The 16,560-nt window shown below is 44.7% G+C and overlaps 1 protein-coding gene across 1 annotated transcript in view; it reads right to left on the bottom strand.

Moving 5' to 3' along the window:
* Positions 1-828: 828 nt before the first annotated feature.
* The window catches only part of psmb5 (proteasome 20S subunit beta 5), a 35,042-nt gene continuing 19,310 nt past the window's right edge, over positions 829-16,560 (bottom strand). Inside the window, 1 exon segment of the mRNA XM_035788752.2 lies at positions 829-1,382. Within this exon segment, the coding sequence (XP_035644645.2) occupies positions 1,129-1,382 (254 nt within the window). The 3' untranslated portion in view covers positions 829-1,128.

Genomic DNA, 16,560 nt, shown 5'->3' with positions numbered 1-16,560 from the left:
TCATGCTCGAAAGAGAAGACCAACATTAGTTTAATACTTCAATCATGTATTATAAATCCTGCACTTATCCTTAAAATAGTCTATACCCACATTACCTTTCAGTGTCATATCAAAGTGGTCTACTTACCAGTAAGTTAAGTGCTCTGTATGATTCCAGCTTGCCATTGTGATTGTGTCCACCATGGTGTAATTCTCATCTCTTCATTTACTCAGCGCAGAGAGCTGGAAAGGAAGGCTCATTTACATTTATTGAAATCCCATTTATATTCCATCTGCTAACTATTCACCTGTGAAACTGGTTTTTAACCATGGCTGCTGGAAGGTGCAGGGGCTTCGACGGCTACCAATCGCTTTTATTAGTGTTTATTTCCCGCCATAAAACCACTGAAGGGACTCACACAGCCCCGCGCAGATCATTACATTGTAAAGCACAGGGACAGAGCGACATATAACATTAGCATTGAGAAGCTAAGTGTGTCGGAGAGAAATAAAAAGAAAATACATTTCCCTTCCAATTAATGAAAAAAAAAAAAATAAACATTGGAGGGGAAGTTAAGTGGGGGAAATATACCGTTTTCCACACAGGAAGCACAATTAGTGATAGATAAGTAATTAGCAACTCCTATAGTTGAAAGGTAAACACTGCAGCTACTCCCCAATGATCACAGAGCAGGGTTAGAGCTATAGCTGTCGGTTGAGGAACAGAATACCTCAGGATCTCGACAGATGACAAAATACCAACAGAAAATGGGGAAAGGAGCTATATCAAGGGATGGAGAAAAGAAGAAAAAGATCAAATGACAGAAGTGAGAATGTGTTGTGTGTATGAATAAAATGCACATCTACAGTAAACACAGGAGGAAAAACAAGAGGACCTAAATCAAATAAAAACACATTTCCTGTTTACAAAAACATCAAAGGTTTACTGAGAAAAGATTTGCTTTCCCAGTTGTTGTTAGAAGGTAGATCTGTAACGTTGTAAGAGATGCAGACTATTCCTACGCCGAGTAAGAGGGATTTGACTCATCAGCCTCTTCACTAGAAAACGGCACCCCCTTTCTGAAACACGTTGTGTGTGGGAACTGCAGCAAACTGTTCGTGAAATGAATCCATCCCTCCTTCCCCTCTCTATATGTTCTGTTCCTGGTATTGGTGGTGCAGCTTCAATACGTCTTCCTGGTTCAGATTCACCTGTCCTCCGCTATAGGCGTCTCGGTATGTGGCCTGGTAGATGGCTCTGCGGTCCAACTCGCACGCCTCCTCTACAGACATACCCTGTCTCAGCCCGCTGTCCACCACTCCATACGCATACATGGAGCCAGAGCCCATCGCAAATAGGTCCCCACACACACGGTACCCCTCTGAGTCCACGTAGTACAGCCCTAAAGAGGTAGGAGACACGAGTCAGTCTGTACCATCTGACATTCAGGGAGGGGCGGGGAGTATAGCAAGGTAAGAAAGCAGCAAGGTTCGTTGCACAGGCTTCATGAATTCTGACTCAGGTGTTGAACTTTGTCAGGGAAATTGAGAAGGTGTACACACACACACACTTCTCTCACACACACATAATAGATCCACACACACAGTGCGGTGCGGTGCCCTCCAGAGGGAATGTGAACAGCTGCATCCTCTCCGAGTAAACCAAGCCCAACGAAACCTGCTGATGAGGCGCACCCCGACACACTGCCTGTCTGTCCTCCCTCCCTTCCCGGGGAACTGCTCCAGGCCTTATTGATCCCTCCCAACGCATCCAAATTAATTATCGACCCGTACCTGGTCCAAGCAGGTGACCTGACCTCGGAACTCAGAGGAAAGACAGAGAAAGAGACGGCCAAAGAACAACATCCACACAATAACAACTATATTCATATTTACCCTCGCCCACTCACATAAACTACACTTGATAATGCAAGTGTAACCCTCTCACCAGGCTCGAATTTGACTCTCACGATATTAACTTACGATAGTAACTTAACTTATCTCAAATAAGTATCCCCATTGTAAACTATCTAGGGTGATGACAACTAGGGTATTAACTTCAGATGGAATGATTATAGATTTTTGTTATTGTATAAGGATATACTTTCCCATGCATTAAATCAAATTGAAACAGTAAATGACTCCACCGAGGCCACGTACATAAGGTTCAAGATGTGTATTATTACATTTTCAATGCACCACATCAGAATAAATAAAAAAAATAATAAACCCCAATGAGTCGTGCACAACCCACGTCCAAATTATTTCAAGTTTGCTTAACTTCGCTCGCGCGCGTTGGAGCTATAAAACAAAATGACGACACACATACAGTCCAGAAGCACCCCACCGTTATGGTTACTCACGACTCGTAGATATTCCCTCAGCGAAGTGTGGCAGTTCTGTGCAGCTTTCCTCACAAGATCCACAGCAAGCAAAGCTATCAATTCAGACAGTACTCTTCAGCAGTAACCGATATCCCATGGGAACATGAACTCGTTAATCTTTCCCAAGCAATTCTCTCTCGGGTTCGACACGATTCTAGGCTAACCTCAAGGCTGTCAAATACCTCCACGATGAGACGGTAGCTCGTCTTTACTAAGTATTTCTTAACAAAATTATAACAACTCTCTCATAAAATAAAATCGGGATTTCCCTTCAAAACTCGGTAGGTATGGGTTTGGTTCTATTTTTATCGTCTTCTTTTATTATTTTTCTTCACCAAGGGTCATAATGTAATGTCCATCCTTTTCTCAACTTCTCTCTCCCTTTCTTTTTCCCCCCAGGCCTCCTGTTAACCAGGTCAACTCTCCCATTGGCCACAGCTTAACAAGTGACCTTATTGGTAAAAACGTAAACTTAAAAGTAAACCAACCTATTCACTTATACATTACCAAGTAATTATAACAAATAAACGAAATACTTGGTTCTAAGGTATTACACAATACAAAGGTATTACACAAGCATGCACACACACAGTCATAATGGAGGCTGGTGTATCTGCAAGGATGAATTGTGAGACAGTTTGTTCCCCAACCTGACTCACGGAGGGCTTGATCATAGTGACGCAGTGGCAGAGTGACTGGCACCACCAGCCTGCATTGTGTTCCTCCAACAGAGAGCCAACCTACAGATGATGAATCAGGAAGGGAAAGGCCTGTTTATCTCAATACCATCACAACATGAACCTGTGAGAATTGTGGATCGCACACACAGGCTAGTGTTGCACTGTACACCGAAACTAGAACAACGGTTTGGTACTAGTTCTGTCAATAGCAGCCAATGTGTGGTGTTCAATGTAAGCCTACATTTCATGAGACTTTAGAGAAGAAAAGAACATGCCGGGCTTGACATTAACCTGGTTATCCACTTGTCCTTCAGACAAGGTGACTGAAAATGTTGGGTTTGATGCAAGAAACCACTTTACAAAATAAAATGCATCATTTTTATTTTATATTTTTTTATTTCACCTTTATTTAACCAGGTAGGCAAGTTGAGAACAAGTTCTCATTTACAATTGCGACCTGGCCAAGATAAAGCAAAGCAGTTCGACACATACAACGACACAGAGTTACACATGGAGTAAAACAAACATACAGTCAATAATACAGTAGAAACAAGTCTATATACAATGTGAGCAAATGAGGTGAGATAAGGGAGGTAAAGGCAAAAAAAGGCAATGGTGGCAAAGTAAATACAATATAGCAAGTAAAACACTGGAATGGTAGATTTGCAGTGGAAGAATGTGCAAAGTAGAGATAGAAATAATGGGGTGCAAAGGAGCTAAATAAATAAAATAAATACAGTAGGGAAAGAGGTTTGGGCTAAATTATAGGTGGGCAATGTACAGGTGCAGTAATCTGTGAGTTGCCCTGACAGTTGGTGCTTAAAGCTACTGAGGGAGATAAGTGTTTCCAGTTTCAGAGATTTTTGTAGTTCGTTCCAGTCATTGGCAGCAGAGAACTGGAAGGAGAGGCGGCCAAAGAAAGAATTGGTTTTGGGGGTGACCAGAGAGATATACCTGCTGGACTGCGTGCTACAGGTGGGTGATGCTATGGTGAACAGCGAGCTGAGATAAGGGGGGACTTTACCTAGCAGAGTCTTGTAGATGACATGGAGCCAGTGGGTTTGGCGACGAGTATGAAGTGAGAACCAGCCAACGAGAGCGTACAGGTCGCAATGGTGGGTAATATATGTGGCTTTGGTGACAAAACTAATTGCACTGTGATAGACTGCATCCAATTTGTTGAGTAGGGTATTGGAGGCTATTTTGTAAGTGACATCGCCGAAGTCGAGGATTGGTAGGATGGTCAGTTTTACAAGGGTATGTTTGGCAGCATGAGTAAAGGATACTTTGTTGCGAAATAGGAAGCCAATTCTAGATTTAACTTTGGATTGGAGATGTTTGATGTGGGTCTGGAAGGAGAGTTTACAGTCTAACCAGACACCTAGGTATTTGTAGTTGTCCACGTATTCTAAGTCAGAGCCGTCCAGAGTAGTGATGTTGGACAGGCAGGCAGGTGCAGGCAGCGATCGGTTGAAGAGCATGCATTTAGTTTTACTTATATTTAAGAGCAATTGGAGGCCACGGAAGGAGAGTTGTATGGCATTGAAGCTTGCCTGGAGGGTTGTTAACACAGTGTCCAAAGAAGGGCCAGAAGTATACAGAATGGTGTCGTCTGCGTAGAGGTGGATCAGAGACTCACCAGTATCAAGAGCGACATCATTGATGTATACAGAAAAGAGAGTCGGTCCAATAATTTAACCCTGTGGCACCCCCATAGAGACTGCCAGAGGTCCGGACAGCAGACCGTCCGATTTGACACACTGAACTCTATCAGAGAAGTAGTTGGTGAACCAGGCGAGGAAATCATTTGAGGCTGTCGAGTCTGCCGATGAGGATGTGGTGATTGACAGTCGAAAGCCCTGGCAAGATCAATGAATACGGCTGCACAGTAATGTTTCTTATCGATGGCGGTTAAGATATCGTTTAGGACCTTGAGCATGGCTGAGGTGCACCCATGACCAGCTCTGAAACCAGATTGCATAGCAGAGAAGGTATGGTGAGATTCGAAATGGTCGGTAATCTGTTTGTTGACTTGGCTTTCGAAGACCTTAGAAAGGCAGGGTAGGATAGATATAGGTCTGTAGCAGTTTGGGTCAAGAGTGTCCCCCCCTTTGAAGAGGGGGATGACCGCAGCTGCTTTCCAATCTTTGGGAATCTCAGACGACACGAAAGAGAGGTTGAACAGGCTAGTAATAGGGGTGGCAACAATTTCGGCAGATAATTTTAGAAAGAAAGGGTCCAGATTGTCTAGCCCGGGTGATTTGTAGGGGTCCAGATTTTGCAGCTCATTCAGATCATCAGCTGACTGGATTTGGGAGAAGGAGAAATGGGGAAGGCTTGGGCGAGTTGCTGTGGGGGGTGCAGTGCTGTTGACCGGGGTAGGAGTAGCCAGGTGGAAAGCATGGCCAGCCGTAGAAAAATGCTTATTGAAATTCTCAATTATAGTGGATTCATCAGTGATGACAGTGTTGCCTATCTTCAGTGCAGTGGACAGCTGGGAGGAGGTGTTCTTATTCTCCATGGACTTTACAGTGTCCCAGAACGTTTTTGAGTTAGTGTTGCAGGAAGCAAATTTCTGCTTGAAAAAGCTAGCCTTGGCTGTTCTAACTGCCTGTGTATAATGGTTTCTAGCTTCCCTGAACAGCTGTATATCACGTGGGCTGTTCGATGCTAATGCAGAACGCCATAGGATGGGCAGTCAGGTCTGGGAAGAACCAAGGGCTATATCTGTTCCTGGTTCTAAATTTCTTGAATGGGGCATGCTTATTTAAGATGGTTAGGAAGGCATTTAAATAAAAAAAACAGGCATCCTCTCCTTTCAGGATACCCCGGCCAGGTCGATTAGAAAGGCCTGCTTGCTGAAGTGTTTCAGGGAGCGTTTGACAGTGATGAGTGGAGGTCGTTTGACCGCTGACCCATTACGGATGGAGGCAATGAGGCAGTGATCGCTGAGATCTTGGTTGAAAACAGCAGAGGTGTATTTAGAGGGCAAGTTGGTTAGGATGATTATTCTCATACCATTATTAGAGAAACAGACAAATTATACTACCCTTTGCCTATTGTCTACTTAGCTTACTCAAGACTGTCTCAAAATACAACACTGCCCCTTTAAGACATAAAAAAGCTGTTTACCTGACTTGCTTTTCAAAGATGGATTGAAATGCACACATTTTGTGCTATTTTAGGAATCAATCACTCCCCAATTGTTGACTAGAAATAAGTAGGCTAATAACTCACTAACTAGCAAAGAATATGAACAAATGTGCACAGGTGGCAACACGCAGCTCTCCCTTTGATATCAAAACAAACACATCTACTCACAACCACTCATGCTATAAACACAGTCCAGTTCAAAGTGAATGGCACAGATCCATATATGGCACATTGGCTAAATGCAGCTCTGATTGGTTATGGTGCACCGGTCTGAGTCATGCCTGTCAAAACAATAGAATCCTACTCCAATACGCTCTACCTACAAGAAAATCTTTCGCAGTTAGTTTTGCATACTAAATCTTGCATAGTTTGTTTTGTTTCGTTATGTTACATTGAAATACTGTTTTTCTTTGAGCACAATTCCCACAGTAGTGCGAAATGTTGATAGTGTTAACTAAAGGAGAAAACTTGTGTGAAGAAAGTTGAGTGAAGTTCAATCTGCTGCTTCTCTGCATGGGCTGCACATGCGCAGCTTAGAGAGAACATTGTTGGGAAGCGGGCGGGTTATCTTTGTCTGCATTTATATGATTTGTTTTTGTACCCGTAACCACCCACTGAAAAATTACAACTTAAAATGTTTTTTTTGGGGGGGCCAAACCAGCTTTATTTTGGTGTCCTCTACTTTCTACTGCCTTGATTCCATCTGAAACACACTGAAATGATTGAGTTTCCCTCCCAGATTTAAAAAAATGCGTTGCGGTATCATGCTTACAATTTAAAATGATTGAAAATGTATACATTCAGTGTATTGTTCGTTTTAGGGGATATCATCTAGGCCTATATGATCATGGCTATTTTCTAAGAGAACATTAAAACTTCTTTTTTTTTACATTTAACCTGTCTTCTGTTGAGGTTAAAGAATTTTACTGCAAGATATGAATTGCCACAATTACAGTATGTTTGATCTTCAAATTAAGTGTTTTATTAAAACTTTATCAAATGGAAAAATGGGACTAAAATAAAACAGATGCTCAATTATGTTTTGGGCCCATATGTGTGTCAGTTAAATTAGTGAAATAATTTCAACATGTGTCTGCAACTCTTTGTGAATTGCAGTGTCATTTAAAAAAAAATTGAAAATGCGTTTAACTAACCCACAGATTTCTTCATAAAGAACCTTGTAAGAGTCTGCTAACTTCCACAGGCTTCAAGGTTCCTTTTAAGAGGCATTTTGTCAGCTGTCTGCACTACAGGTATGATTGAGGAATGATGCAAGTGTTAATCATGGGCTTTGCTACACAGAAAGCAGCAGTTTACTACTCCATTGTCAACTCTTTGATTCAATTAGTAGACCTATATCAATATCTTAGAAAATACCATATAGTATTATTAGCTTTTAAAATAATTTTATTTTATCATATTTTCGACCAGAGTGGGGATAATCGCTCCACCAGCCTAACTATTGATCCTGCAGTGAGGATGATTCACTATCTTCATTGAACGTTTTCATAATGTATCTGCAGATAATCGCCCAAAAGCGCACTATAGTATGCAAATTAGGGAGCCAAATGACCGGCTCTTACAAATGCGATTCGGTAGGCTACTGACGAGTCACTCACTTTAACATCATTGTCTGGCAAGTCATGATTGACTTCATACCGAAAATACTAACTTGCTCTTTAGTTGACTTGTCGCGATGCAATACCATTGACATATAACTTCGTTGTATGATGGATGAATGGCGACGATATGAATTGGACTTTATTCAGTCAATTCGAAACCATTTAGAAACGAGTCAAGCTTCCTGTTCGTCAATCAAATCACAGTAAGCCTATACGCCAGCGCTTCGTGGCTGAATATGAAACACGCTAAAATGAATAAATGGTGCCAGAAAACAATAGGCGTAGCGGATTTCGACTCGTCGTTACCACGTTATACGGGACGTGCAAATTGACTCACGGACGATGGAGTTTCATGCTCTCTTCCTACGTGAAAATAAATTAGCCTACAACCACACTGTACACAACACACACGAAGTACCGGAAGGCGGAACAGACAGCAGACTGACAGGTGCCTGTCCTATCAATAGATAGCTAGAAGATGCATATGCCTATCGTTCGTTCTAGCGGGAGAGGTCTTCCGTATTCAAAAGTAGCATAGATCATTTATATCGTTCGTTGTAGCGAGAGAGTTGCACAGCTGCATTTTTTTCTGACTTGCGAATTGTTAAAAAGTGTCCAAGTTAATTTAAATGGGAAAAGTACCAGGATGAAAATGTGTGTAACCGGCGCTGGTGGAAAACACTGGGAAATAGATTGTTTATCATCTGTAGATTCGTGAAATCAACCAAAACAAGTTCAACTCAATGCATAAACATATTGTGAATAATGTGAATAGGCCTAGACTACATCTTGATTTACCCAGTTAATCAATGGAGATTTACCATTCAAATACATTGCCATTACGTAGTTAGGTTTTATGATTCATTCATTACTGCACAGATGTACATCAAATTTCAACATTTTTGAGAGCCATTTTTTTACAAGAAAAGTACATTTCTTGAAGAAAATATGGTGTGCTTGCTAGATTGTATAGTAGTGGTAGTGTCTGGTTATAGTTGAAAAAAAGTAGGTAGATTTAAACATGTATTGATTAATTGGCTGATTGATTCGATAGCCTTAAACATGTAAAAGTTGGTTTGGTGTCTCGAGCTTGAACGGTTCAACAGCTGTTGGTGGGTTATTTTTATAAGGGCACAAGGCGAGGCCCAGATGCAGACACGGGAGGAAGATGGTTTGAGTCTTTGATATTTATTAATAATCCAAAAGGGGTAGGCAAGAGAATGGTCGTGGACAGGCAAAAGGTCAAAACCGGTTCAGAGTCCAGGAGGTACTGTGTGGCAGACGGGCTCAAGGTCAGGGCAGGCAAAATGGTCAGGCAGGTGGGTACAGAGTCCAGAAAACAGGCAAGGGTCAAAACCGGGAGGAATAGCAAGAGAATAGAAAAGGCAGGCGCACGGGGGAAAACACACTGGTTGACTTGGAACATACATGACAAACTGGCACAGACAGACAGAAAACATAGCTTTAAATACCCAGGGGATAATGGGGAAGATGGGTGGCACCTGGAGGGAGTAGAGACAAGCACAAGGACAGGTGAAACAGATCAGGGTGTGACAATTTTATGCTGATAATGCAATGTATATAGTTAGATTTGATAAACATTTAATAATGAGAAGTCAGGTTAGCCTGAACATTTGAACATTGGTTTGGTGTCTTCCTTCAACGGTTCAGGGTTCAACGGTTCAGGTTGGTGGGATATTTTATGCTACTTTATGTAGGCAAGGGGTGGCTAATTTGAAGAATGTAAAATATATTCAAATTTGTTGAATACTTTTTTGTTTACTACATGATTCCAAATGTGACATTTCATAGTTTTGATGTCTTCACTATTCATGTCTTCACTATTCATTTTTAATGTAGAAAATACTAACAATTAAGAAAAACCCTTGAATGAGTAGGTGTTTCTGTTCTAAATTGAGCAGCTGCTGAAAAATGAGCTCCTGTATATATTGAGATTTAAATGTTTTTTTAGAGTGAAGTACATCGAAAAAATCAAGAGAAAACTGCAAGACTCAATAGAAGACAAAACAAGGAACAAACCAAAAAAGACAGGCTTTTGAAAAATTAACTATTTTTCATAAAATTGTACAGTTATCTTAGCTAGCTGAATTGCTAGCAGAATTGTTTACTTGTTGCTAAGCAGTTGCTAGGGACTCTTCTGGAAGAAGCTAGCTAGCTTACAAAGAATAACAACAAAAATATCTAGTTAACAGAAGAAAGGAAGACAAAATAAGGACAAAAGAAGGACAGAAGAAAAAGGAAAAGAAAGAGGACAACAAAGTGAAACAGTCAGCACTTCTATTGCAACTTCGTATTTCGTCGTCCTAACATAGTCTACACTGCTATCTGCCCAGCAGCTAGCCAGCTAGCAAACGTCCACCGTCTACCGAATAGCAGCACTGTAGAAACTATTACACTCAACTGAACGACTTGATTAGTGTAGTGTTAGCTAGCTACATAGTTGTCTTTGCTGTCTTCGTATCCAAGATAATTGTGTAGTTTAGAGCGTGTAGTCTTAGAGTGATTATCTTAATTTACCGAGGTTAGCTAGCCAGCTATTTGTCGTCCTTAACGTAGGAGACACTGCTAGCTAGCCAACAGCTAGCCAACGTCTACTGAATAGAACTTCCGCACTCAACAACCCGGTCGCATTCCGCTTCGCTCCACAGGTAGTATCACATTTTCATTTCATTTCATTACAGCACAACGGTTTGATTTGTTTGATCGTAGCTAGCTACATAGCTAGCTACATAGCCGTCTGTGTATCAAAGATAATTGTGTAGTCTAGAGCGATTTTCTAGGTTAGCTAGCCAGCTATTGTCGTTCTTTTAACGCAACGTAACGTAATCAACACTGCTAGCTAGCCAGCTAGCCCCCGAATAGCAGCACTGTAGAAACTATTACACTCAACGGAACGACTTGATTAGTGTAGTGTCAACAACGCAGCCACTGCCAGCTAGCCTACAAAGTCAACAACGCAGCCACTGCCAGCTAGCCTACTTCAGCAGTACTGTATCATTTTAATAATTTTAGTCAATAAGATTCTTGTTACGTAAGCTTAACTTTCTGAACATTCGAGACGTGTAGTCCACTTGTCATTCCAATCTCCTTGCATTAGCTTAGCCTCTTCTGTAGCCTGTCAACTATGTGTCTGTCTATCCCTGTTATCTCCTCTCTGCACAGACCATACAAACGCTCCACACCGCGTGGCCGCGGCCACCCTAATCTGGTGGTCCCAGCGCGCACGACCCACGTGGAGTTCCAGGTCTCCGGTAGCCTCTGGAACTGCCGATCTGCGGCCAACAAGGCAGAGTTCATCTCAGCCTATGCCTCCCTCCAGTCCCTCGACTTCTTGGCACTGACGGAAACATGGATCACCACAGATAACACTGCTACTCCTACTGCTCTCTCTTCGTCCGCCCACGTGTTCTCGCACACCCCGAGAGCTTCTGGTCAGCGGGGTGGTGGCACCGGGATCCTCATCTCTCCCAAGTGGTCATTCTCTCTTTCTCCCCTTACCCATCTGTCTATCGCCTCCTTTGAATTTCATGCTGTCACAGTTACCAGTCCTTTCAAGCTTAACATCCTTATCATTTATCGCCCTCCAGGTCCCCTCGGAGAGTTCATCAATGAGCTTGATGTCTTGATAAGCTCCTTTCCTGAGGACGGCTCACCTCTCACAGTTCTGGGCGACTTTAACCTCCCCACGTCTACCTTTGACTCATTCCTCTCTGCCTCCTTCTTTCCACTCCTTTCCTCTTTTGACCTCACCCTCTCACCTTCCCCCCCTACTCACAAGGCAGGCAATACGCTCGACCTCATCTTTACTAGATGCTGTTCTTCCACTAACCTCATTGCAACTCCACTCCAAGTCTCCGACCACTACCTTGTATCCTTTTCCCTCTCGCTCTCATCCAACACTTCCCACACTGCCCCTACTCGGATGGTATCGCGCCGTCCCAACCTTCGCTCTCTCTCCCCGCTACTCTCTCCTCTTCCATCCTATCATCTCTTCCCTCTGCTCAAACCTTCTCCAACCTATCTCCTGATTCTGCCTCCTCAACCCTCCTCTCCTCCCTTTCTGCATCCTTTGACTCTCTATGTCCCCTATCTTCCAGGCCGGCTCGGTCCTCCCCTCCCGCTCCGTGGCTCGACGACTCATTGCGAGCTCACAGAACAGGGCTCCGGGCAGCCGAGCGGAAATGGAGGAAAACTCGCCTCCCTGCGGACCTGGCATCCTTTCGCTCCCTCCTCTCTACATTTTCCTCCTCGGTCTCTGCTGCTAAAGCCACTTTCTACCACTCTAAATTCCAAGCATCTGCCTCTAACCCTAGGAAGCTCTTTGCCACCTTCTCCTCCCTCCTGAATCCTCCTCCCCCCCCCCCTCCTCCCTCTCTGCAGATGACTTCGTCAACCATTTTGAAAAGAAGGTCGACGACATCCGATCCTTGTTTGCTAAGTCAAACGACACCGCTGGTTCTGCTCACACTGCCCTACCCTGTGCTCTGACCTCTTTCTCCCCTCTCTCTCCAGATGAAATCTCGCGTCTTGTGACGGCCGGCCGCCCAACAACCTGCCCGCTCGACCCTATCCCCTCCTCTCTTCTCCAGACCATTTCCGGAGACCTTCTCCCTTACCTCACCTCGCTCATCAACTCATCCCTGACCGCTGGCTACGTCCCTTCCGTCTTCAAGAGAGCGAGAGTTGCACCCCTTCTGAAAAAACCTACACTCGATCCCTCCGATGTCAACAACTACAGACCAGTATCCCTTCTTTCTTTTCTCTCCAAAACTCTTGAACGTGCCGTCCTTAGCCAGCTCTCCCGCTATCTCTCTCAGAATGACCTTCTTGATCCAAATCAGTCAGGTTTCAAGACTAGTCATTCAACTGAGACTGCTCTTCTCTGTATCACGGAGGCGCTCCGCACTGCTAAAGCTAACTCTCTCTCCTCTGCTCTCATCCTTCTAGACCTATCGGCTGCCTTCGATACTGTGAACCATCAGATCCTCCTCTCCACCCTCTCCGAGTTGGGCATCTCCGGCGCGGCCCACGCTTGGATTGCGTCCTACCTGACAGGTCGCTCCTACCAGGTGGCGTGGCGAGAATCTGTCTCCTCACCACGCGCTCTCACCACTGGTGTCCCCCAGGGCTCTGTTCTAGGCCCTCTCCTATTCTCGCTATACACCAAGTCACTTGGCTCTGTCATAACCTCACATGGTCTCTCCTATCATTGCTATGCAGACGACACACAATTAATCTTCTCCTTTCCCCCTTCTGATGACCAGGTGGCGAATCGCATCTCTGCATGTCTGGCAGACATATCAGTGTGGATGACGGATCACCACCTCAAGCTGAACCTCGGCAAGACGGAGCTGCTCTTCCTCCCGGGAAGGACTGCCCGTTCCATGATCTCGCCATCACGGTTGACAACTCCATTGTGTCCTCCTCCCAGAGCGCTAAGAACCTTGGCGTGATCCTGGACAACACCCTGTCGTTCTCAACTAACATCAAGGCGGTGGCCCGTTCCAGTAGGTTCATGCTCTACAACATCCGCAGAGTACGACCCTGCCTCACACAGGAAGCGGCGCAGGTCCTAATCCAGGCACTTGTCATCTCCCGTCTGGATTACTGCAACTCGCTGTTGGCTGGGCTCCCTGCCTGTGCCATTAAACCCCTACAACTCATCCAGAACGCCGCAGCCCGTCTGGTGTTCAACCTTCCCAAGTTCTCTCACGTCACCCCGCTCCTCCGCTCTCTCCACTGGCTTCCAGTTGAAGCTCGCATCCGCTACAAGACCATGGTGCTTGCCTACGGAGCTGTCAGGGGAACGGCACCTCAGTACCTCCAGGCTCTGATCAGGCCCTACACCCAAACAAGGGCACTGCGTTCATCCACCTCTGGCCTGCTCGCCTCCCTACCACTGAGGAAGTACAGTTCCCGCTCAGCCCAGTCAAAACTGTTCGCTGCTCTGGCTCCCCAATGGTGGAACACACTCCCTCACGACGCCAGGACAGCGGAGTCAATCACCACCTTCCGGAGACACCTGAAACCCCACCTCTTTAAGGAATACCTAGGATAGGATAAAGTAATCCTTTTCACCCCCCCCCTTAAAAGATTTAGATGCACTATTGTAAAGTGGCTGTTCCACTGGATGTCATAAGGTGAATGCACCAATTTGTAAGTCGCTCTGGATAAGAGCGTCTGCTAAATGACTTAAATGTAATGTAAATGTGTTTCCAAACTTTTGAGTGGTACTGTAAGTAATTCAGACCCTTTGCTGTGAGACTCGAAATTGAGCTCAGGTGCATCCTGTTCCACAACTACTACCTTATACACACAAGTGTAAAGGGATAAAGAATATGTACATAAAGATATATGAATGAGTGATGGTACAGAACGGCATAGGCAAGATGCAGTAGATGGTATAGAGTACAGTATATACATATGAGATGAGTAATGTAGGGTATATAAACATAAAGTGGCATAGTTTAAAGTGTCTAGTGATACATGTATTACATAAAGATGGCAAGATGCAGTAGATGATATAGAGTACAGTGTCTACATATACATATGAGATGAGTAATGTATGGTATGTAAACATTATATTAAGTGGCATTGTTTAAAGTGGCTAGTGATACATTTTTACATCAATTCTCATCCATTTCCATTATTAAAGTGGCTGGAGTTGAGTCAGTATGTTGGCAGTAGCCACTCAATGTTAGTGGTGGCTGTTTAACAGTCTGATGGCCTTGAGATAGAAGTTGTTTTTCAGTCTCTCGGCCCCTGCTTTGATGCACCTGTACTGACCTCACCTTCTGGATGATAGCGGGATGAACAGGCAGTGGCTCGGGTGGTTGTTGTCCTTGATGATCTTTATGGCTTTCCTGTGACATCGGGTGGTGTATGTGTCCTGGAGGGCAGGTAGTTTGCCTCCAGTGATGCGTTGTGCAGACCTCACTACCCTCTGGAGAGCCTTACGGTTGTGGGTGGAGCAGTTGCCGTACCAGGCAGTGATACAGCCCGACAGGATGCTCTCGATCGTGCATCTGTAGAAGTTTGTAAGTGCTTTTGGTAATATATAATATAAATAATATATGCCATTTAGCAGACACTTTTATCCAAAGCGACTTACAGTCATGTGTGCATACATTCTACGTATGGGTGGTCCCGGGAATCGAACCCACTACCCTGGCGTTACAAGTGCCATGCTCTACCAACTGTGCTACAGAAGGTGATAAGCCAAATTTCTTCAGCCTCCTGAGGTTGAAGAGGCACTGCTGCGCCTTCTTCACAACGCTGTCTGTGTGGGTGGACCAATTCAGTTTGTCCGTGATGTGTACGCCGAGGAACTTAAAACTTACTACCCTCTACTACTGTCCCGTCGATGTGGATAGGGAGGTGCTCCTTCTGCTGTTTCCTGAAGTCCACAATCATCTCCTTTGTTTTGTTGATGTTGAGTTTGAGGTTATTTTCCTGACACCACACTCCGAGGGCCCTCACCTCCTCCCTGTAGACCATCTTGTCTTTGTTGGTAATCAAGCCTACCTACCACTGTAGTGTCGTCCGCAAACTTGATGATTGAGTTGGAGGCATGCATGGCCACGCAGTCGTGGGTGAACAGGGAGTACAGGAGAGGGCTCAGAACGCACCCTTGTGGGGCCCCAGTGTTGAGGATCAGCGGGGTGGAGATGTTGTTACCTACCCTCACCACCTGGGGGGCGGCTCGTCAGGAAGTCCAGTACCCAGTTGCATAGGGCGGGGTCAAGACCCAGGGTCTCGAGCTTGATGACGAGTTTGGAGGGTACTATGGTGTTAAATGCTGAGCTATAGTCGATGAACAGCATTCTCACATAGATATTCCTCTTGTCCAGATGGGTTAGGGCAGTGTGCAGTGTGGTTATGATTGCGTCGTCTGTGGACCTATTGGGGCGGTAAGCAAATTGGAGTGGGTCTAGGCTGTCAGGTAGGGTGGACGTGATATGGTCCTTGACTAGTCTCTCAAAGCACTTCATGATGACGGAAGTGAGTGCTACGGGGCGGTAGTCGTTTAGGTCAGTTACCTTAGCTTTCTTGGAAACAGGAACCATGGTGGCCCTCTTGAAGCATGTGGGAACAGCAGACTGGGATAAGGATTGATTGAATATGTCCGTAAACACACCAGCCACCACACACCTGTCTATATAAGGTCCCACAGTTGACAGAGCATGTCAGAGCAAAAACCAAGCCATTGGGTCGAAGGAACTGTCCAGAGAGTGCCGAGACAGGATTGTGTCGACGGACAGATCTGGGGAAGGGTACCACAAAAACAATTCTGCAGTATTGGTGCTCCAAGAACACAGTGGTCTCCATCATTCTTAAAATGGAAGAAGTTTGGAACAACCAAGTGTCATGCCCTGATCTGTTTCACCTGTCCTTGTGATTGTCTCCACCCCCTCCAGGTGTCGCTTATTTTCCCTAGTGTATTTATCCCTGTGTTTCCTGTCTCTCTGTGCCAGTTCGTCTTGTATGTTCAAGTCAACCAGCATGTTTTTCACGTGTTCCTGCTTTTGTTATTCTCTTTTGGCTCGTCCTCCGGTTTTGACCCTTGCCTGTTTCTGGACTCTGTACCCACCTGCATGCCTTGACCTTGAGCCTGCCAGCCACTCTGTACCTCCTGGACTCTGAACTGGTTTTAACCTTTTGGATTACAATAAATATCAAAGACTCAAACCATATGCCTCTGAGCAATCGGGGTAGAAGGGC

Source organism: Oncorhynchus keta, chromosome 15 (genome assembly GCF_023373465.1).
Source record: "Oncorhynchus keta strain PuntledgeMale-10-30-2019 chromosome 15, Oket_V2, whole genome shotgun sequence".
NCBI lineage: Eukaryota > Metazoa > Chordata > Actinopteri > Salmoniformes > Salmonidae > Oncorhynchus > Oncorhynchus keta.
Note: the sequence above shows the minus strand (reverse complement) of the source record. Positions and strands in the feature narration are given on the sequence as shown.